This window comes from Spodoptera frugiperda, chromosome 3 (assembly GCF_023101765.2).
Source record: "Spodoptera frugiperda isolate SF20-4 chromosome 3, AGI-APGP_CSIRO_Sfru_2.0, whole genome shotgun sequence".
NCBI lineage: Eukaryota > Metazoa > Arthropoda > Insecta > Lepidoptera > Noctuidae > Spodoptera > Spodoptera frugiperda.
The window spans coordinates 8,226,870-8,246,487 of record NC_064214.1 but is presented as its reverse complement, the minus strand read 5'-3'; the positions used below and the strand labels follow the sequence as shown (position 1 = coordinate 8,246,487).

The window sequence follows — 19,618 nt, the reverse complement described above, 5'->3', positions numbered from 1 at the left end:
GTCTTGGGTATTGAACTTGGCACTGAGTGTTATTTCTTTACAACTTTGTATTTTTTGACTTATTACTTATCCAGAATTACCTATACTGATAAGTGTAAAATACTCATGATCCCATATTCGGTCATATCTAGTTAAGTATCGTTGCCGATACGTAGTTGAGAAAGGGCCGAGTGACGAATTCACCCGGAAAATCAAAGAAAAGGATTCGTATGAAGCCTGGGCTGGCTGCCAGTACTTTGGGTACCACTTTATGCAGAGTACTTAGAGTCAATGTTTATTTTACTTCTTTGTGTTCTCAAATTGAATTAACTAGTCCGGGGTACGAAATTTCTTCACTATTGTAATCATTGAACACAGCACTACTTCCCATTAAAGCCCTGGCAGATACTTTTAGAACACCTTATATTATTTTGTATCTGTTCAGTGGCAATAAAAATCTATTATATTCTACTTCCAAATTGTGATTACTAGATTGTCACGATGCGCGATGGCGTCATGAGCATTTTTAAATTGCGTTGATTTCAAGGTCAAATGTTTGTCTGCTAAACATGGACATATTCAATTTATTATGTAACAATGTAGGCGGTTGGTTAATAATAATTATGTGCTTCACAATATCTATTATAAAATCTAATAGACAAGTAACTGAACAGTAGAATAACTTAGTAACCACATTAGGAAACTGTCGTTTTCTTTTTCTTCTCCTCTAATAATATCTGATTTATTTCGTTGCGGGATCCAAGACAGTCATTCATGTCCCTGGGACGCGCCGGACTTCAATATTCCGGTGATTTCATGATTGTATCTACTGTAGATCCTGGCTTACAAGAGTTGCAGCTGTACAAGTTTATTGGCTTGTTCCATTTAAAAAAAATAGTGTTTCACGGGTCAGAAACAAAAATAGGTACCTAATGTGTCTTAAGCACTTTTATGGTTTTTATGCGAAAGGGTGGCTATGGACCAGAGGAGTTACAAGTGTATTGTCAACCTGGCTCTAGAGGAGGTGATTGGGCCTCCTTTAACCTCTCTCACATAGCAAAACGCTCCACAAACTTTGTTCTACGTCAGTTTTCTGTAAGGCCGTGGTATCAGTCCTATCGAGCCAGTAAATTCTTCACGTGTAAAAAGATGCTTTTAATTATATTTTTTGTCCATAAACGTATATGAATAGGATTTTATTCGCGTCTGGCGCCGCAATTGAATATCCTTGAACTAATTCCAGTTCTAATGGTCAGCAGATGCGTCAATGATTGCTATGCTAGATAACCAGCAGCTATCGTTTTGGAGTGATTTCTTCTGAGAGTAATATAATGTATTATTGTTCATTGTTATTGTTATTCATATTATGAATGACAAATCTTTTCCTTATAATTAGACCCCTTTAACATATTTTTTCAATCTAAATATATAGATTTTTCAGTATTCATAACTGAATTCTGGAAGTAAAGACCGAATCAAAAAATGGTATTAAAGTACAGATCATACCAATGTTATAAATCATTACAATGTTATAAATATACTTTAAAAATAATTTGTTTATTTTAGGTCCAATTATACTATTAAAATTTAACTACGAGACCGTGACAGAAGCTATTAAAGTACTCAAGAAATAGGGATAAATATGATCTGACTTACCGGCTACGGCCATCTTGAAAACTTACGTTGGGTTAGTTTGGTTAAGAACTAGATGCCAAATGCAGAAATTGGCCACGGTATGAATTGCGAACCTTCCTAGTTAGAGATCTTTGACCACTAGCCAATTAAGGACTTAGTTTAGTTTTAGATGAACTAAATCGGATTTAGTACTTAAAGTTATACTAGACTAACTTAAAGTTATACTTTTGTGGTTAAGATGTAGTAGACCTTCAAGTTGGGATAGAAATATTAGGCTAGGTTTATGGTTCTACTGAGACCTAGAAACATGATTATAACAGGTTTTATGGTATTCTAGCTTCAGCCAGCCGCTTCGCCCGCGTTCCCGTGCGGTAAAAGGTAGTCTATGTTTTATCCCAGACCATAATGTACCGGGCCTGCGGACGGTGAGCAAGGGTAGCTCGCCGCCCGACCAGAACCAGACCCGTGCGTGCGGCGCGTCGCGTTCCGCGCGCGCCTCAAAGAGCCATCAGACCACCACAGATGGGGCCCAATAGGGCTGATGCTTAATCCGGAGCTGCGGACTACCTAGCGGGTTTACCGGGGCTCCGGCTTGACAAGCAGGAGAAGGAACGGGGTGGTTTTTAGTCAGTAAGAGTCTGACACTCCCTCTCGCTTTGCCCCGGCGAGAGAAGTCATTGGATGATTTTCCCCCTGGAAAAAAAAAGACCATAATGTACACCTGTTCTAAATTTTATCTCGATCCCTACAGCCGTTTTGACGTGAAGGAATAATAAACAAACAAACGTACAAACTTTTGCATTTTTAATATTAGTAGGATACCCTATTTAATTTTTTAAGCAGTCTTAGTTCGTTGCCCAGTTTACCTGGTGGATATGGATATTTCTTGCCTCACTACAGTGGGGTTCAGAGCCATATAAAAATGTGAACTGAAGTTTTTGTTAATAATGATGTTAATAATTTTTCATTTATTTTAACTACTCCTTTGTTTTCCTTTTTTTTCCTTTAGTGGGCCATTCGGACGTAGCTGATTTCTGTTTACGTCCGAATGGCCCATGGGCCATTCGATTTGGGCCGTTCGGACGTAGTACCCGTTTTATGTATGTATATTATAATTTCCAGTTTAATAACAAAAGACTAATATTATACAAGAGTTTTAAAAATAGATTCATAGCTATTTATTAATGAATATCAAAATAGTCGAAGATACGTGTAGGTAGATACATATAGACATAAATCTCAGTAATAATAATAAAACAGGTTTTGTTATGACGTAAATAGAGACTAATTTAGCATCATAAAATATATACAAAATCAGTATACTGGTACTTATGTACAAATCTAAAATATCTGTGTATGTATGTATGTACTTAACGTCCGAATCTCGAGTGTTTCCTACTCAGTCGTGTGGAGTTCACGCACTCCTGCGCACGGAGCGCGCGCTACTATTCGCGGAGTGACTAGTGTTGTGGTTAATTCAATTTATTTATTCGTTTCGGTTCAATTCGAATCGAATTGTCGGTTGATTGAAGTAAGTGTTCTGTTTTTATTTTTTCTATTTTTAAATATTGTTTTAAATTACTCGTTTTTTTATTAGTTATGTATATTTGAAAATAACGGCTTTACAGATTTGGTTATTTGTTTTATTTCAAATTTTGTATCGTTGTATTTTGTAGTGTACTAAAATATAAAGTTACTAATTATAAATTACTAACAGATAACTGTAGGCAAATCATTTGTAAAAGAGGTAAATTATTACTCGCATTGTAAAAGAGGTTTTATTACTCGTATTACGTACCACGTCCAAAGTATTAAAAGAAAAACAATAAAAAATAATTGAAGTCCCATTAAGTATTGAATGACATCATTTACAACATTAACATACATAACCTCAAGCTTGTCTCCCATGGGGGTAGGCAGAGACTATGGAAGCCAACTGCTACGAATCTTACATACCTCTTTCGCTTAATCAACAGTCATCAGTCTTTTCATGCATGCTCGTCGGTTAAAGATACTTTTAATTTGGCCCTTCTTTAATATTGAACTACTTATTATAAAAGAAGGGCCAAATTTGGTGCATTAGTCACAAGTGCGATTGCCGAGTTAGGGCACGGCTCCTATTCGATTCCCTAATCAGGTAAGCCGAACTAAAAGCACCTGAGTCTGAGTGTTCATGATTATTCTAATAATTATAATATGTACACGAACTTCTGCCTATCCCTTTATAGACCGAAATCTCTGATATTATAATGTTGACTTATTTCAGTTAACTTATCCTCTAGTCAACACAAATAACGAATTTAGAAACGACATATTTTGTAAACTATTGCTACAAATACCTTTAGATTTCATCCAAATATGTTGTTAGAAGATTTTGTAGTTGTTCCACATTAGTTTCTAGTCTGGAACAGGTTAGAGCGGTTTTTGACCTTAGGGAGAGCGAAACAAGTTCCTAAGGGCACTGGATGCAATGACACCGAGGACTATATTATTATGCTCTACTGTATTATATTCAACATTGTCTTATTTCGCCTAATTCAAAGTCAAAGCGATTATTTCAAGCAGAACTACAATGGAGCAATTTTGAATGGAATAATTATGAATAGTCAGTGTTTGTGTCTGTCTGTTTGTCTGTCGGTCTGTCTGGTTTGTTATTTATGTAGGTTGTAATGTTATATGAGGAAGATAGAGCTAGAAACTATTTCATGTTACGGCTTTTTTGTTGGTGGACTGCCTCTTTGGTCGAGTGATTGTAAGTGTGCCATGTGGACAAGGGATCTCGGGTTCGATTCTAGGCTCGGACAAAGAATAACTGGGCTTTTTTTTGGATTTTCAAAATATTTTCATTAGTAGCACGGATTCTGGAATTGTGTCCCGTATACATATAGGCAATAGGCTCATCCCCCTATTACATGGGAATTATAATACAAATGGTGAAAATTCGTATTTTCATATGTACATGATACAATAGGATTACGTGGAATAAAAGGCGTGATGATGCTTTTTTGTTTATTTATCAACTTAACTAACAATTGCTGTGCCTCCTATTTTTAGGTTAGGCTTAGAGGTAATTTATGTGACTTAAGTTAATGCTATTTATTTAGCAAGTCTAGGTAATGATCGACAATTTATGAGACTTGCATTATACGTAGCATAATAAGAGTATTACGTAAGTATATTTAAGGTGTAGAAAAACATTTAGTTTTATAGGACTTGTACAAAAAAAATGCTTTGTAAATTATAATTTTTTTAATTTATCTTTATCTCTTAGATACAACATCGCCTATTGATGTTAAATTTATTTATTTAATTAATCTTTAATGTACACAATACAACGAAATAGTGGTACATAAGGCGAACTTAATGCCATATGGCATTCTCTACCAGTCAACCTTAGGGTTTAAAGAGAAAGTCTGCGAAAATAAGATACGGAGAATAAAAAAAACAGCAATGAGAAAAATATATTAATTGTAATATCATACTATCTATCACATAATAGAAAATTCACAATTACATAAAAACAAAACTAATAAGGACAAAACAGTATTAAGTCTGCAAACTTATGGTCTGCAGATCAATTAGTATAACATTTTTTCCCTATTGTAAAAATATTGATACTTAATATTATAATCTGATATTCAGGTGCGCCTTGCCACATTAATTTAATAAACATTTCAGTATAAAAGATTATTCAAATCGTTTTATAATTTCTTTCAAATACTTATTATAGGTACCTAAATCTTAAATGCTCAGTCAGTAAGAAAATGATTTAAGCATACCTAGTACTTAATGTTTAATGAAGTTTAATATTTGAAGATTAAAATTCTATTCACTTTTTAAAATTATTCAAGTATCAATAAGAGCTTGAGGGTGTTTCTAGGAATTTTGTTAAGTGATTAAACTTAAACAAAAGGAGACCTTCTCCGTGTGAGAAGAGGCCTTTAAGCAGCTCAGCAGTGGCCACTTATATGCTAGTGATGTGACGAAACTAAAGGATTTCTTTCTCGGTACGGGCGAGGTTGTACTTTTTTTTTAATTTAAAGAACGTCGCCCCTCTTTGGATTTTCTTCTGAATCTTGGGTGCGTTTACATTATCACACCCGGACCCAAAACAACAATTTGTGGAGCATACAAAGAGTTGCTCCTTGCGGGAATCAACCCGCTACAAGTTGCGAGACTTCCAAAAATTTTCAGTGACATTTTAAAATTATTTTAATTATTCGGTGTATAGGGTGTGTAACATCTTTGTATTTGCTTCATGGTTGCAATAGACATCTCCGATTTGGATGCGACTCATAACATAGCAATTAAAAAGAGCTTGCCTAGGGATTAAAACGTGTGACTAAGTAAATGTGAAATAAATATTTTGAGATAAGTTTCCAATATAATTAGGTTAAAGAGTTCTCTTCTTTGAATACGATTGTGTTGGAATTATTGATAAAGGTTTTATTTTTACTCAGCTTGGGTCTAGGCTATCGAATGATAGCCTAACTTGATCCTTGGCCTTCTAAGGCTATTGACCGCTTCATTTAGACAATCTACTCAATAGTCTCACTCGCGACCATATGCGTGATGAGACCGGCACCAATAATAATAAATCTGCAATCTCCTCCAAGGTCCTATGTCCCCTCTATCTCTATTCATCAAACTTGGTTTAGTAGTTTAGGTGTTGAGGCGTAACAAATTAACAAACTTTCGCATGTGTGTGTAGTAAAAAGATAAGCAACTAGGTGAGCTATGGCGTTGGCTGGCCGCTAGTTTATTTTGTGCGTTTGATTTACACGTATTTTTTTTATTGAGTAATTAATATTTTCATTGTATATTGGTGATCTTCTGGCTACTAGTATTTTGATTTACAATAGATCTTTTTTTGACTGTTTCTTTGTAGGGTGAATTCACCTGTCCATATTCATATACTAGTTTGCGTCCGTTTAACGGATGCCATGACTATAAGATACTTATAACGTGTAATATCAAACAAATGTGTAGTAACTACTACTAATATGGTGGTAGGTTTCTTATTTTCGGGATTTTTTAAAGGCGTTTCGTAACATGTAACGCTAACTTTTCGGCGGACGTGATCAGGTGAATTTACCCTACCTATAATAATATGTATTTTCATTTAAATTTATATTCGAGATTGATACATTTCTAAGACATATCTAGTTTTATGTAATCTAAGACTTAGATAAATATGATAAGGTGCGAAATATTATTGAAGATTACGAACTGTTTTAGATTTTTATCATTTCATCTCTAAATAGTAGTCACAATATTAGGTGTCTGTAGGCGCTGATCGCTTTCAATCAGGTGATTCCGTCTACTAGCTTACCTGCTAGTCCATAAAAAATATTAAAGTTGTTTATTGAATCTTTGTGTGTGTCTTATATTATACTTATAAGCCTATTGCCAAGTACATTGTGCACATTCTTGAAGACATCGCCCAAAGAAACTCATATAAGGGCCTTTCATACGTAGGCCATAAGTATTCATATTCATTTATTTGCTTTCCACAATGTATGTACTCGTAAGTAAGTAAGTCGTCATAAGACTCCATCGAATCGAAAATCTATAGTTCAATCGGCCGTAACATTTTCGACTATTTACTTAATCATTGAATCTACTATGTACGTATAAGCATATCTATGTTACAAATTCGTTAGCAATTCATGTGTCCAGCGATTAGCTATTTCGAATATTAGTATTCGTGTAATAATCTCATTACAAAGTCACTCGTAGTCATCCAGAAAATGCAATGCACCGAATTCTAATTACAACTGATTATACTCTAAATCAAACATTGTTATCTACCGTTTTCATCAACGTCCATCTGACCAATTAAAATTGTTTTGCAATTTACACTTTGTTGCAAAAAATTGGCAGTTTTTATTTCACTCTGTTGGAAAATCCGTAGCGTTATTAATTGGGAAATCTGTATTTAGTTTGTATTTACAAATGTAGTTGATTTGTCAAATGTATTTATGAATGTATTTAAAAATTAAACTCCTTTGTGTTTGTTTTTGTTGCCCAGCTGTATAAAACAAAACGGAACACGTTTTTTCCCCCTTTTCTCATTACATAAATGAGAAAAAAAGAATGATTTATGATGATGAATTATGTTATAATTAGTAATGATTAATGATTTATGTAATTTGCTTTTTGTTAAAAATGAAACATGTATTTCATTAAGTTTCATTGTTAAAAAATAAAGTTCTAAACTAGAGAACGTTCTTCTGAACAATAATAGATCAGTTGTTCTCTTATTTTTGCAAGGCATTGTGTCATGAATTGATTATATATTCGAATAATAATGACACAAGTATTTGGTGCGGAATGTTCCGAGAACATTGTTGTTTTCATTAAACAAAATTGTTTATTCAATGTTCATCAAAATTCATTAAAATCGTTTTGGAATTTTGTTCGGGAGGACATTTATAAAATTTGAAAAGATATCTGCTTTGATTTGTTGACTATTGTGCGATGAAAAGTACCTAGAAACATGGAATAACGTCACAACTGTACAACAATAAAAATATAATCGAAATATTCCGATTTTCGATTCGTTTTGTTTTCGTCCCATTCGTTGTGGTAAAGTGTAATAAATTCATTCAATTCACACATTCTGGTATTGTGTGCATTATTCGAGTTTTGTAAATAAAATATGTTTTTTAATTTCCCCAAAAAGCTGAGAATAGCGAATACATACATTAAAATGTGTAACCCACTTTTTTATTGTTTATATTGAATTTCGCTGAACGCTTGACCGCTTGCATGGTTACCGGAGGCCCAATTTCCCCTCTCCCCAATCTTCCCAATCCCCGATTCCCCAACAACACTTAAATTCCTTACCCTAAAAGACCGGCAACACCTCTGGTGTTTCGGGTGCCTATGGGCGGCGGAGATTGCTTATATCATCTATATCATCAGGTGATCCGTCTGCTCTTTTACCACCTTAAACAATAAAAAATCCTTTTCCCAATCCCACATAATTTTTTGTCTACTCCAGACTAAAATTCTATCCAAATCTCTAGGTATATTTCGAGTTATTAGGTTATAAAGTTATATGTGTGTATTATTATTACTTACGCTAATATACTTATCAACATAGTGATAAAGCGTATCTCAGTTGTATTGTCAGCTTGAATGTCAAGGTGAACAGTTTTACGAGCCGGCGTTTGGTCCGAAATACATAGCCCATGATCCGCCGGCGGCTTGATGCCACTAATATTTCAATATTTTTATCGCGTAAAATATTATGTCATAAGTACATTTGTCATAATTTTAGATAGCATAAATTATAACGTAGCGCTTTCTTTTATTTAGGATAAGTGCTAATTGCTAAGGACTCAGTGATCAACTGGGCGGCAATAAACTGGGCCACGTGGACCAGTTGTACAAAATTAATTATGCCTACTATTTTTGTGGCCAACTGGGCCGAACGCACTTTGGTCTCGCGGACAAGATTTTATTATTTAATTTGCTGTGGTTAAGTGGGCCGAAAGTATCCAATACAGGCAGATACAGAGTGTTTCAGTAATTTCAAATATTTACCTTGTGGGTACCATTTTGTTTTACTTATATACAGTATCTACAGCCGTTACGAAAGTAAAGTGCGCTTTCTTCCTTTGTCTTGTGCGTTTCTTTATATTTTGTTGTCGTTATATTTTGTTTCTGCCTCAGGCTGGATGGTGTGCGTTGATTTGCGGTGGTTTGTGATAGGAGGTAGCGGTTGACGATTGTCTTTTTTGAAGTTAAAAGAGATTGATGTTTCATAATACGTAACGTTATACCTGTTATAGCTTAAGGTAGTGGTTGTTCTCTGCGGACCACCGCCGCAGAGAACAAAATATAATGACAACAAAATATAAAGAAACGCACAAGACAAAGGAAGAAAGCGCACTTTACTTTCGTAACGGCTGTAGATACTGTATATAAGTAAAACAAAATGGTACCCACAAGGTAAATATTTGAAATTACTGAAACACTCTGTATCTGCCTGTATTGGATACTTTCGGCCCACTTAACCACAGCAAATTAAATAATAAAATCTTGTCCGCGAGACCAAAGTGCGTTCGGCCCAGTTGGCCACAAAAATAGTAGGCATAATTAATTTTGTACAACTGGTTCACGTGGCCCAGTTTATTGCCGCCCAGTTGATCACTGAGTCTTGCTAAGTAAGCTGAAGTGTTTTTGTTGGGTTCATTTTTATAGGATAAGGAGTGAGTTTTTAGAAACGTACATAAGGCAGTTGTCCCACCAACGGCGAGTGAACGACTAACTATCGGCTATTTTCTCGCTCAAGAAACGTACAATAGATATACTTTCCGTGTAAACAAAAGAGATGCATATACAAATAGTTGATCGCTGACTGTTCACACTGCCGGCGAGTGCTCGCTTCACTTGTTTGTTTTTGTTTTCACTCGTTTTCACTCGTTTCTAGTTCTAGCTCTACTCGTTACTCGTTCATCGTTGCCGGTGGGACAACTGCCTTAGGTACATTATATTATTATATTAGGCTATACTAAGGTAACATAACCTAATGGTTAAGATAATTTTATATTCCGAGAATACTAAAAACTCCACGAACCGGGAGATAATTCAAGCTTTAATCTTATTTGTAGCATTGTATGTTCCGGAGCTGCGGATTACCTAGCGGTTTACCGGGGCTCCAGCTCGAAAAGTAGGAGTAGGAACGAGGTGGTTTTTAGTCAGTAAGAGTCTGACATTCCTTCTCGCCTCGCTCTGGCGAGAGAAGTCGTTAGATGATTTTCTCCCCTTAAGAAAAAAAAGCATTGTATATTATTCCTATTAATCCTAAAATAGGCACTTTTGATACGTCAAAATACAACTATCACTAGCCTTATAATCTTTATTTTTTTATTACATAATCCTAATCCCTAAGAACATCGGGCATTTTTGTATGGGACACTTACCTACGGCGAACAAAAATAAAATTAGGTACGATGGATAGGCAATTAAATCTAGTTCACAATGGTATAGTTCCCATTTCTGTGGGTCGTGGCAATAAGGAGAAAATGGACATTTAAAAAATATTTATAAATGTTTTTGGGCAATAATTATTCTTTCTTCAATTATATAATTGAAGAGGAAAAAGGGAATCAAAAATAATTAAAACAACATATTTTTCTCTTAACTTTTGGCGAAGGACTGCGATGATGATGACGAAGGACTGCGATGTAGTAAGATAAGCTAGCTACCTGCGCGAGCGCAACATATGTATACCAGTTTTAAGACTATGGGCGAGAGTGAGAACGAAACATGCACATCAACTTGACGGATTTAGTCTGATTGGGTTTATAAAAATACCACGGAGTGATATTTTAACTTACTGAGCGGTCGTTTAGTGATTAGGAAAAATAGTCAACTTAAAATATCATTTTCATTTTACTAATTATTTCCATTTTCCCATTATTGTGAATCAAAATAACTACACAATATTAAATATGATTGCAAACACTATCATTTAAAAATGTTTTGGTTTATGTTCGCGACTTTTAAAAAATCGGGTAAAAAACGCCCGATGTCCTTTACATAAACTATTATAAAACTAGTGTTAATTAGTACTAATGTTGACACTAGGTTATAACGTATTACCTAATGGTTATGTAATGTGTGTCGGTGTGAGTAAACCACTTCAATTCAATGTCGGTCCAGTATAATAAGGTCATGATCAAATGACGTGGTCATTTACACACAATACGTCTAATTTTAGTTGTTTAGTTCGTATCTTTTTGTTAATGATAGATGATGATGATCATGATTTATTGTTTTAATTGTTCGTCTGATATGTCCAGTGATGGCCTTGGTCTAGGTATTGCTAGTGTATGGTCCTTGAGTTTGGTTCATAGTTTATTGATTTAGAACTATACCGGTGCTTTTCCACCCGTATACTTCTAACTTTTTGTGGTAAGTAGCTATGCTGTGAAATTATACGACCGTTTCTACTGATACTAAGCTATGTAGCTGTGCGAGGAAGATGCGCAGCTCGAGTATGCGATGTATCGATAGTAGAGAAGCCATCCATAGCACACATTCATAGCACGCATCCATAGCACGCATCTTTCCATATAAAAGACATAGCTTAGCTGAGTCCGTTTCCACCAGTGTACCAATGAATATGATTGGTGGAAAAGCACCTTAAGTGGGAGAGAGTCTGTGTCTTATTGTTCTTTTGTTCACAACCGCCCAAACCTGTGGCTGATATTGTACAGTCTGGATGTTTCAAGCCCCGGGTGAATTGGTCACTTAGGTAACCTGGCTTACAACCAGGGGAGATAGTGGCGAACGATGACCCTTGAAAAAAAAACCTAGGTTAGATTCCAGAGTTGCGGACTACCTAACAGGTTAACCAGGGCTTCGGGCTTTAAAGCAGGGGTAGGAACGGGGTGGTTTTTAGTCAGTAAGAGTCTGACACTCTCTCTCGCCTCGCCCAAGGCGAGAGAAGTCATTGGATGATTTTCCTCCTTAAAAAAAGCTAGGTTAGATTTTCTTATACACGTTGATCTCCTTCAAACCCTTGGTCGTTATGAATAGACTTTGAATAATGAATAGAGTTCTATAGATCCTGTCATCATAATCAACTGTTCATATTAAGCTTGACTACCTTGACTGACTATTCAGTGTTGTATAGGTAAGTAATATATGGTACTTACAATACAATCAGCTGTTTCCATTTATAGAGATTAGCTCGTGTAGGCGTGAGGAAATTAACAAATCAAATTGCTAAGTAACCACTTAAACAGAACAACTCTGTTGATATATTATTTTTTGTCTAGAGTAAACATAGAAAAATAAATATAATTATGTACCTAGTTATTTACTTCATTCAGTTATTATTCCAAGATGATTTGCGGAATTCTAAAATTAAAAACTCAGTTCCAATTGCAATCATACAAATTATATTTTTTACCGATTTCAAAAAGAGAACCTCCTTTTTTTGAAGTTCTCAGTTGGACCTGTTTGACCTGTATATGTACGAGTATGTGTCTATGTTTGTGGGCAATTATCTCCCGATTATCAGCATAGTATTTTTAGACATAGGAGCAGGTTTTAGGTTTATTATCCGACTCAAAAAATGGGGGTTCACAGGTTAAATACGTGTTTTACGTATTGTCCGCAATTAGTTCACGCTTAAAGTCGGTTTTTTTAAACGTGGTTTAGAAATTTTTTATTTCTCACTGACACTAAACTAATGATCACGAAATTTGATCCAGCCATTTTAAAGTTGTACTTAACATTGCACAACGACTTAATGTTTGATTTAATCTTGCTAAAGATGTTCTTATGAAGTCACATTTAGTACTCACACAGTGTACTAAGATAATCGTTTAATTAGTTCATTCGGTATGCTAATATGGGCCTAATGTATGTAGCCTACCTACTGCATAATATAACTTACTATAATTAAGGGCAATTAGCAGCAAACAGCAATATTAGAGAAAGTGATTAGACTTAACGGATTACACTTACCTTAAGATTAGCTATTTGGCTATTACTGAGGTATTAAGGGGCTGTATAATATATACTAGCTGTTTCGTGCTGTTTTGTCCGACAAGGAGCCTCTTATTACACAAATTCTATATTTCCTCGCGTTCTTAGTTTTTAATTGATAGTAATTCGAAATAAAAAAATCGGTAGGTTATAGATTTTATTAAAATCCAACTTTCTTTGTTGTACCGTGGACATCTCATCAAAAAATACAATCGAAAATCACATCTTCTTTTTTATGGTATAAGCCGGTAAACGAGCAGACGGATCACCTGCTGGTAAGCAATCACCGCCGCCCATGGACATCCGAAACACCAGAGGCGTTAGAAGTGCGTTACCGGCCTTTTGGGAGTTAGGAATTTAAGGGTTGTTGGGGAATCGGGGATTGGGAAGGGGAGTAATTGGGCCTCTGGTAGCTCACACAATGAAACATAGCGCAAAAGGTGTTCCACGTGTCGGTTTCTGTGAGCCTGTGGTATCACTCCGGTCGAGCCGGCCTATTCGTGCCGAAGCATGGCTCTCACACACATTATAATGCAATTACTGAACCACCAACACAGAACTAACAATGCAGTCAAACAAACAAACACAAAAACTTATTACACGCGTAATTACATACAAAATTATGCCTTTACCTTTATAATTTCATCTACATTTACGTTTAAAAAATCTGCACAGTCATGTATATTATACACGGTGTAACAAAAAAGGGGGTATACATATCAAGTGCACGGTTTCTAGATAACATAACAAACGATACGGGAAGGGTTTTTTAAACTCATGTTTTCATGGAACGAAATTATGAATGTTTCCAATATTTTATTTTTTATTTTTCGTGCGAATTAAAATTAGGTAGGTAGGTACTAGGCGATCAAATTTACAGAAGAAATGTTTCGTAATTAGCGAATGACCCCTGTATTGTTGTGACACGTTTGTATGATTAATAAAATCAAGAACCATGCGACACCAAGTATTTGGTACCAATTTTTTTAAACGTATTTTAAACTGAAACTTTGTGTAGAGATTCTATTCAACCTGTATTCTTCAGTGCTTCTTGATGTATATGGGTATTTTGTTACACGCTGTATATCTGTATGTTTGTTGTTATATCATATAAAAAACGAAACTCGAAGGTCAGTAGGATACCAAGTTATTTACATTTTTTTGCACCATATCACTTTTTGTTGTGTTTCGTCTGACCGGTCGGCGGTGCACTGTGTTGTAATCTGTATTTTTGTTATTAAAGTTATTTTAAGTTCTTACACAACATTTGGTTACTAACTAGATTAATTTTAATGAGTGTTAACAACATGTAACTACATGGTAATGAACATGAATATTACTAATCGCCGTACTCAGAGTCATTTAATGGTTACTTAACCCAATCCTTAGCAATTGTTTTTGGAACAAAATCGTTACTAAGGAATAGTTTAAGTAACCATTAAATGTCTCTGAGTGCGGCAGTGATAGATCATGATCATGACTTTTGAATTCCAGGATAATTTGAAACTAATAGGACTTTTCTTAAATAGTTCACGTATTAAACGAAATATTTCACGGACTAAAAAAAAAACATAGCTGTATGATCGTAAAAACATCCGGACCTGCGGACTACTTAGCGGGTTTACCTGCTCCGAAAAGTAGTAGTAGGAACGGGGTGGTTTTTAGTCAGTATAAGTCTGACACTCCTTCTCGCCTCGCCCAAGGCGGGAGAAATCATTGGATGACTTTCCCCCCTTAAAAAAATGATCGGACAAACAAAGGAAAGTTCACTCGGACGATTTTCCCCGATAAAAAAAATGATCGGAAAAACAAAGGAAAGTTCACTCGGACGATTTTCCCCGATAAAAAAAAAGATCGGAAAAACAAAGGACAGTTCACTGGGACAATCAAGAATCAACATCAAGGCAAAACTGGGACAGGTTGCTAGCTAACTACACGTGGAAACTCCTTCATTATACCTAGATAAATTGACCTCGTTCTAAAAAAACCAGCAATAAAATAGACCTCATTATGGTGATCTAATAAAGGGTTCCAAAAAAATCGTCGGCACTTCAGGATATTCAAAGCAATTTTAGCAATGGGGAGTCTTCCAGTATCTATTCATGAACTACACGTGCTAGTATCAGGGATGTTATGGATATGGAATTTCGGATATGGATATGGATACGGATAGTGGATTTTTTTATATCGGTTCCGGTTTCGGATACGGATAAGAAATTATTCCAAACTATCCGGTAGTTCGGGTAGTTTCGGTTACGGATATTGGCTTTCTAAGGAATTTCAAAGGTAACATACAAATAGATAATCGAATGGTTTTATTTATAAATAGGTCTTCATTTGGCAGGTACTTACTTCAATCTGACTATAAGTAACTTGTCTCATGTCTCATTTAGACTCCGCCCCTATCCGAAATTATCCGGAACATTTATTTCAGTTTCGGTTACGGAAATGGGTATTTTTTTATTTCGGATATCCGATAGTTTCGGTTACGGATATGGATATCATTAACATCCTTGGTTAGCATAGATATGTATCACACTGTACTGTATAGGCTACAGGCATGATTCTGAGAATCCATCCCCGTTAGGAGTAATCACTTCGCACTATGGTGTACTTAATTGCAGATTAATGGATGTGGAGAGTAAGTGTAAATCAATGATTTATTATATCCGACTGTTGTTGTATGTGACGCGAAAGTAAGGTAGTGCTGTTACAGTGTGCTTTGTGTAGAATAGAAAGATACAATGTGATGTAAGTGCTTCTGGATAGACAATACAAATATTAAAATCTTGTTTGAGAACAAGCTTTTATGCTAAGCTAAGTATCTATCTAATCCGGAGCTACGGACTACCTAGCGGGTTTACCGGGGCTCCGGCTCGAAAAGCAGCAGTAGGGTGTTTAAGTCTTTGACTGCAAATAGAAAACTTTTGAAGGCAAATTCTCCGCTAACTTCGGTCACCGGTGACCACTATGGCGTTCAATGTGTTAAATAGTAAGAGTCTAACACTCCCTCTCGCCTCGTCCAAGGCGGGAGAAGGAACTAAAAGATTTTCTCCCATCAAAAAAAAAATAAAATAAAAAATTGCTAAACATTTACGTAGGTCATGCAAACTAAACGCGTATACAACATTTTACTTCCATTTATATTATTTATTTTATTTTTATTTTTTATTTTACTTCAATATCCACAAAACAGCTACGTATTTGACATAAAAAAATATTTTAATGAACTTAGTGATAATAAAGAAATCTCAATTTGTCTACAGGAGCAGCACTATGATATTTGAGTTGCTGCTGGCGGGGCTGGTGGCGGCGGTGGTGTGGCTGATATTCTTCAGAGACGACAGCGACCCCGTGGACCAACTTCCTGGACCTCCGCGGAAACCCTGGATCGGGAATGCTTGGGAGCTGCTCCAAACGCCTGCTGGTAATATTTCTAAGTATTGGAGTGTGTCTTACACGCAGTGCAGAGCGAGGCCTTATTTCTTTTGAATGATATTTTTTTTTGCTTTGCAAATGTGCCAAGAAAGAAGAAAATTCGCGAGTGGACACAGTGAGTTTTGTGTGTCGAGAATTGAATCGAGTTACAAGTGACAGTGGTAGCGGTGTCAGCAAAAAACGAACTAGAAAGAGGGTAGACCGATTTGTCTGGTCTTAAACATCCACCCGCATTTACTCCAGTTCATCCGTGATCATGGCGCTTGCAACAGTGTCGAAATATCGGAAACTCATAGAAATAGTAAACATGGTAAATATCCCGTTTCAAGTTCTAACACTAACATTTTTTTCTTGTTTTACAGATAAGTTTTTGGATGTATTAGTGGACTACACGAACAAATATGGCGACCGTTACGTGTTCAAGGTGTTCAGTCTCCGAGTGCTGCACATATCCGGACCTTCGGACGTTGAGGTACGTATCTTAGTGAACCTGGAACATGGAATTTCTCTCATCTCCTTAGAAAATGAAGGATTCCAAATCAAAAATTAGACCAAAAATTTCAAAATAGTTTTCTTTTTTAATGGAATAGGGGGCTAACGAGCAGACGGGCCACCTGATGGTAAGCAATCAGCGCCGCCCATGCATTGTTGTCTTGATTTGTTGATCAAATAGTGCTCAGCAAACGGTCGGACGAATATCAATTGGAAGCTAATCAAATAGCATTTCCTTGTAGTGGCGTATGTGTACCTAAATTAAGCCTTCTAGCGTTGATAAGGGATCTATTATTTATCAAGATAGACAGAGTAAGCTCATATACTGTGTAATAGTTACACAAGACTTTGTAGGTAGACTAGTATAAGTTTATGCCTTTATTTTCTTTATATTACCCCATGGTAAGAGGTAATTGAAAAATATAGTTACGTTTAGTTTTTGACACATTTTCGTTTCATATTTATGTATGTGGTTGTACATTTTTTGAAGGCGTCACGTTTGCGTTTTTTCGAAAACCAATTTTAAACGCGTTATCTGCTAGCTTTAGTCTGCGACTATGTACGCGCAATCCTGTTATTTCCCATTCCTCTAGTATCTTCGTGTTTTGATGTAAAGTAGTAACAAACATACGAACTTTCGCATTTATAATATTAGTGATATAGATGAACAATGACCATTTGGTTTAACATCTAAATAGTATTTCTTTTCTATACTTTTTCTAGATTAATTCGAGATCTTTAAATTTCCAATTCTGTGCCCTTTTTAACCCAGTAACTTACTCAAAAATGGGTCAAAAGTTTACTCCAGAAATTCTATACTAACCAATTACTTAGGTACCGTATTTAGGTACTATTTAGAAATGGATCTTTCCATAGGTTTCTATTGATTCCTTACTGACTAGGGTTTCAGGGTTTCTTTTGCAAAACCTTTTCGTTGAAACCCGTCTTTTTAGTACGTGGAATAGAGAAAAATATTGAATAGAAAATGCTCCAAATATACTCGTATTACTGAAAAGTTAGTTTAGGAAACCTGTTTAGATTTCTACCGAGAATTTTGAGGATGGTTTTATATTGGTACTGGTAAAGGATTTATTGCGTATCTGATACAAGTGATATATTATTATTGTATAATTTTAAGATCGTCTAACTACATGTATAGTTGGCCATACGCAACTGCGTATATGTATTCTAAAATGTACCTATTGGTTAAAGGTATAAAATTAAGCATGATTTTATCAAAAAAATATTAAATAAAGTAACTTTCGTCCGTAATTTCATTTAGGATTTTGACATTTAACATCAGAATTGATTCAGTAGGTACTTACGTTTTCTTTATCGTGAGATCAAAACAGATAAATTTACATAATGATCTGTTTTCCTTTTTTGGCTCTCAAACTATAATAAAATTTTGCGAGACACCAAATTGTTTGAGTGGCTAAATAAAATTCCCCACCAGTACACGAGTTACTTTTTATATTTAATAAAATGGAGTTTGGCTACCATCTTATCTGATGGTAAGCGATGTCCGAAGTCAAAGACAAATCATTTATTCCAATTAAACCATATACTTAGGTACTTTTCAAACGTCGACAAAGAAAGAAATAAATAATAGTCTGTCAGTCTGTCCGTCAGTGAACCTAGGTGCTAGGCCGACGTTGGCATGTCTATCTATACGCAACCTGTTGACTCAGAATTCAAGACGGGAATAATAGTGATTTTTTGCGGGAAATCTTAGATTTTGTGGGGAACCTGAAACTTTCGTATGTAGAATACAGAAAATTATGTGTCTTGTATTCTTTCTGCGTAGAAAATTAAAGTAGAATGTTATAACAAATCGAATACCTGTTTATATATTAAAGTAATTTGTTCCAGACGCTGCTCTCGCATTCCAAGAACATCAAGAAGAGTGCTCCTTATGACTTCCTCAAGGGTTGGCTGGGTACTGGACTATTGCTTAGCACTGGTTGGTATTTGTTACTATTAATAAAACTGTCGTCGGCGGTATTTCCTATACGACCTGCAAGAAAAGACCGATAACGTACCTGTGACTCCTCTGGGTGTCCATGGGCGGCGCTGATCGCTTACCACCAGGGGGACCGTCTGCTCGTTTGCCTCCTATTTCATACAAAAAGTATTTTTTTTTTGGGAGAGGCAGAAACGAGTCTTCGTTTCATATAATATGGGCCATTTTATTGAGGTATGTTAGTATTTATCACGGTAAAATCTCAGTTCTTAGCGGCAGTTATTGATATTTACCGATATTACAACAATGTAACCTAGAATTGTATTGTGAACCTGATTGAAAAAGAGTAACCTATGGAGTTTCTTGCTCGTTCTTCTTCATAGGAATCTACACTTTGGAACGAGCAATTAGCTTCAATAGCGGACTGACTCACAGATAGACATTTTTTTTTTTTTATATTGTAAGATTAGCTTTGACGTTTAATAGAGCCTTTGAATTCTGGTATAAGTAAACAGTAGCGTAGTTATTGTCAAAGGGGCGCCATTGAGAAATAACAGGACAGGATTACTTTATTTTAGAGTAATTAGCAAATGGTTAGAA

The 19,618-nt window shown here is 35.6% G+C and overlaps 1 protein-coding gene across 1 annotated transcript in view; it reads left to right on the top strand.

The window, feature by feature from the left end:
• Positions 1–2,975: 2,975 nt before the first annotated feature.
• The window catches only part of LOC118273959 (cytochrome P450 4C1), a 32,168-nt gene continuing 15,525 nt past the window's right edge, over positions 2,976–19,618 (top strand). The window contains exons 1-4 of the mRNA XM_050707840.1: positions 2,976–3,145; positions 16,392–16,552; positions 16,926–17,035; positions 18,928–19,018. Of these exons, the coding sequence (XP_050563797.1) occupies positions 16,402–16,552; positions 16,926–17,035; positions 18,928–19,018 (352 nt within the window). The 5' untranslated portion in view covers positions 2,976–3,145; positions 16,392–16,401. The remainder of the gene's footprint in view (positions 3,146–16,391; positions 16,553–16,925; positions 17,036–18,927; positions 19,019–19,618) is intronic.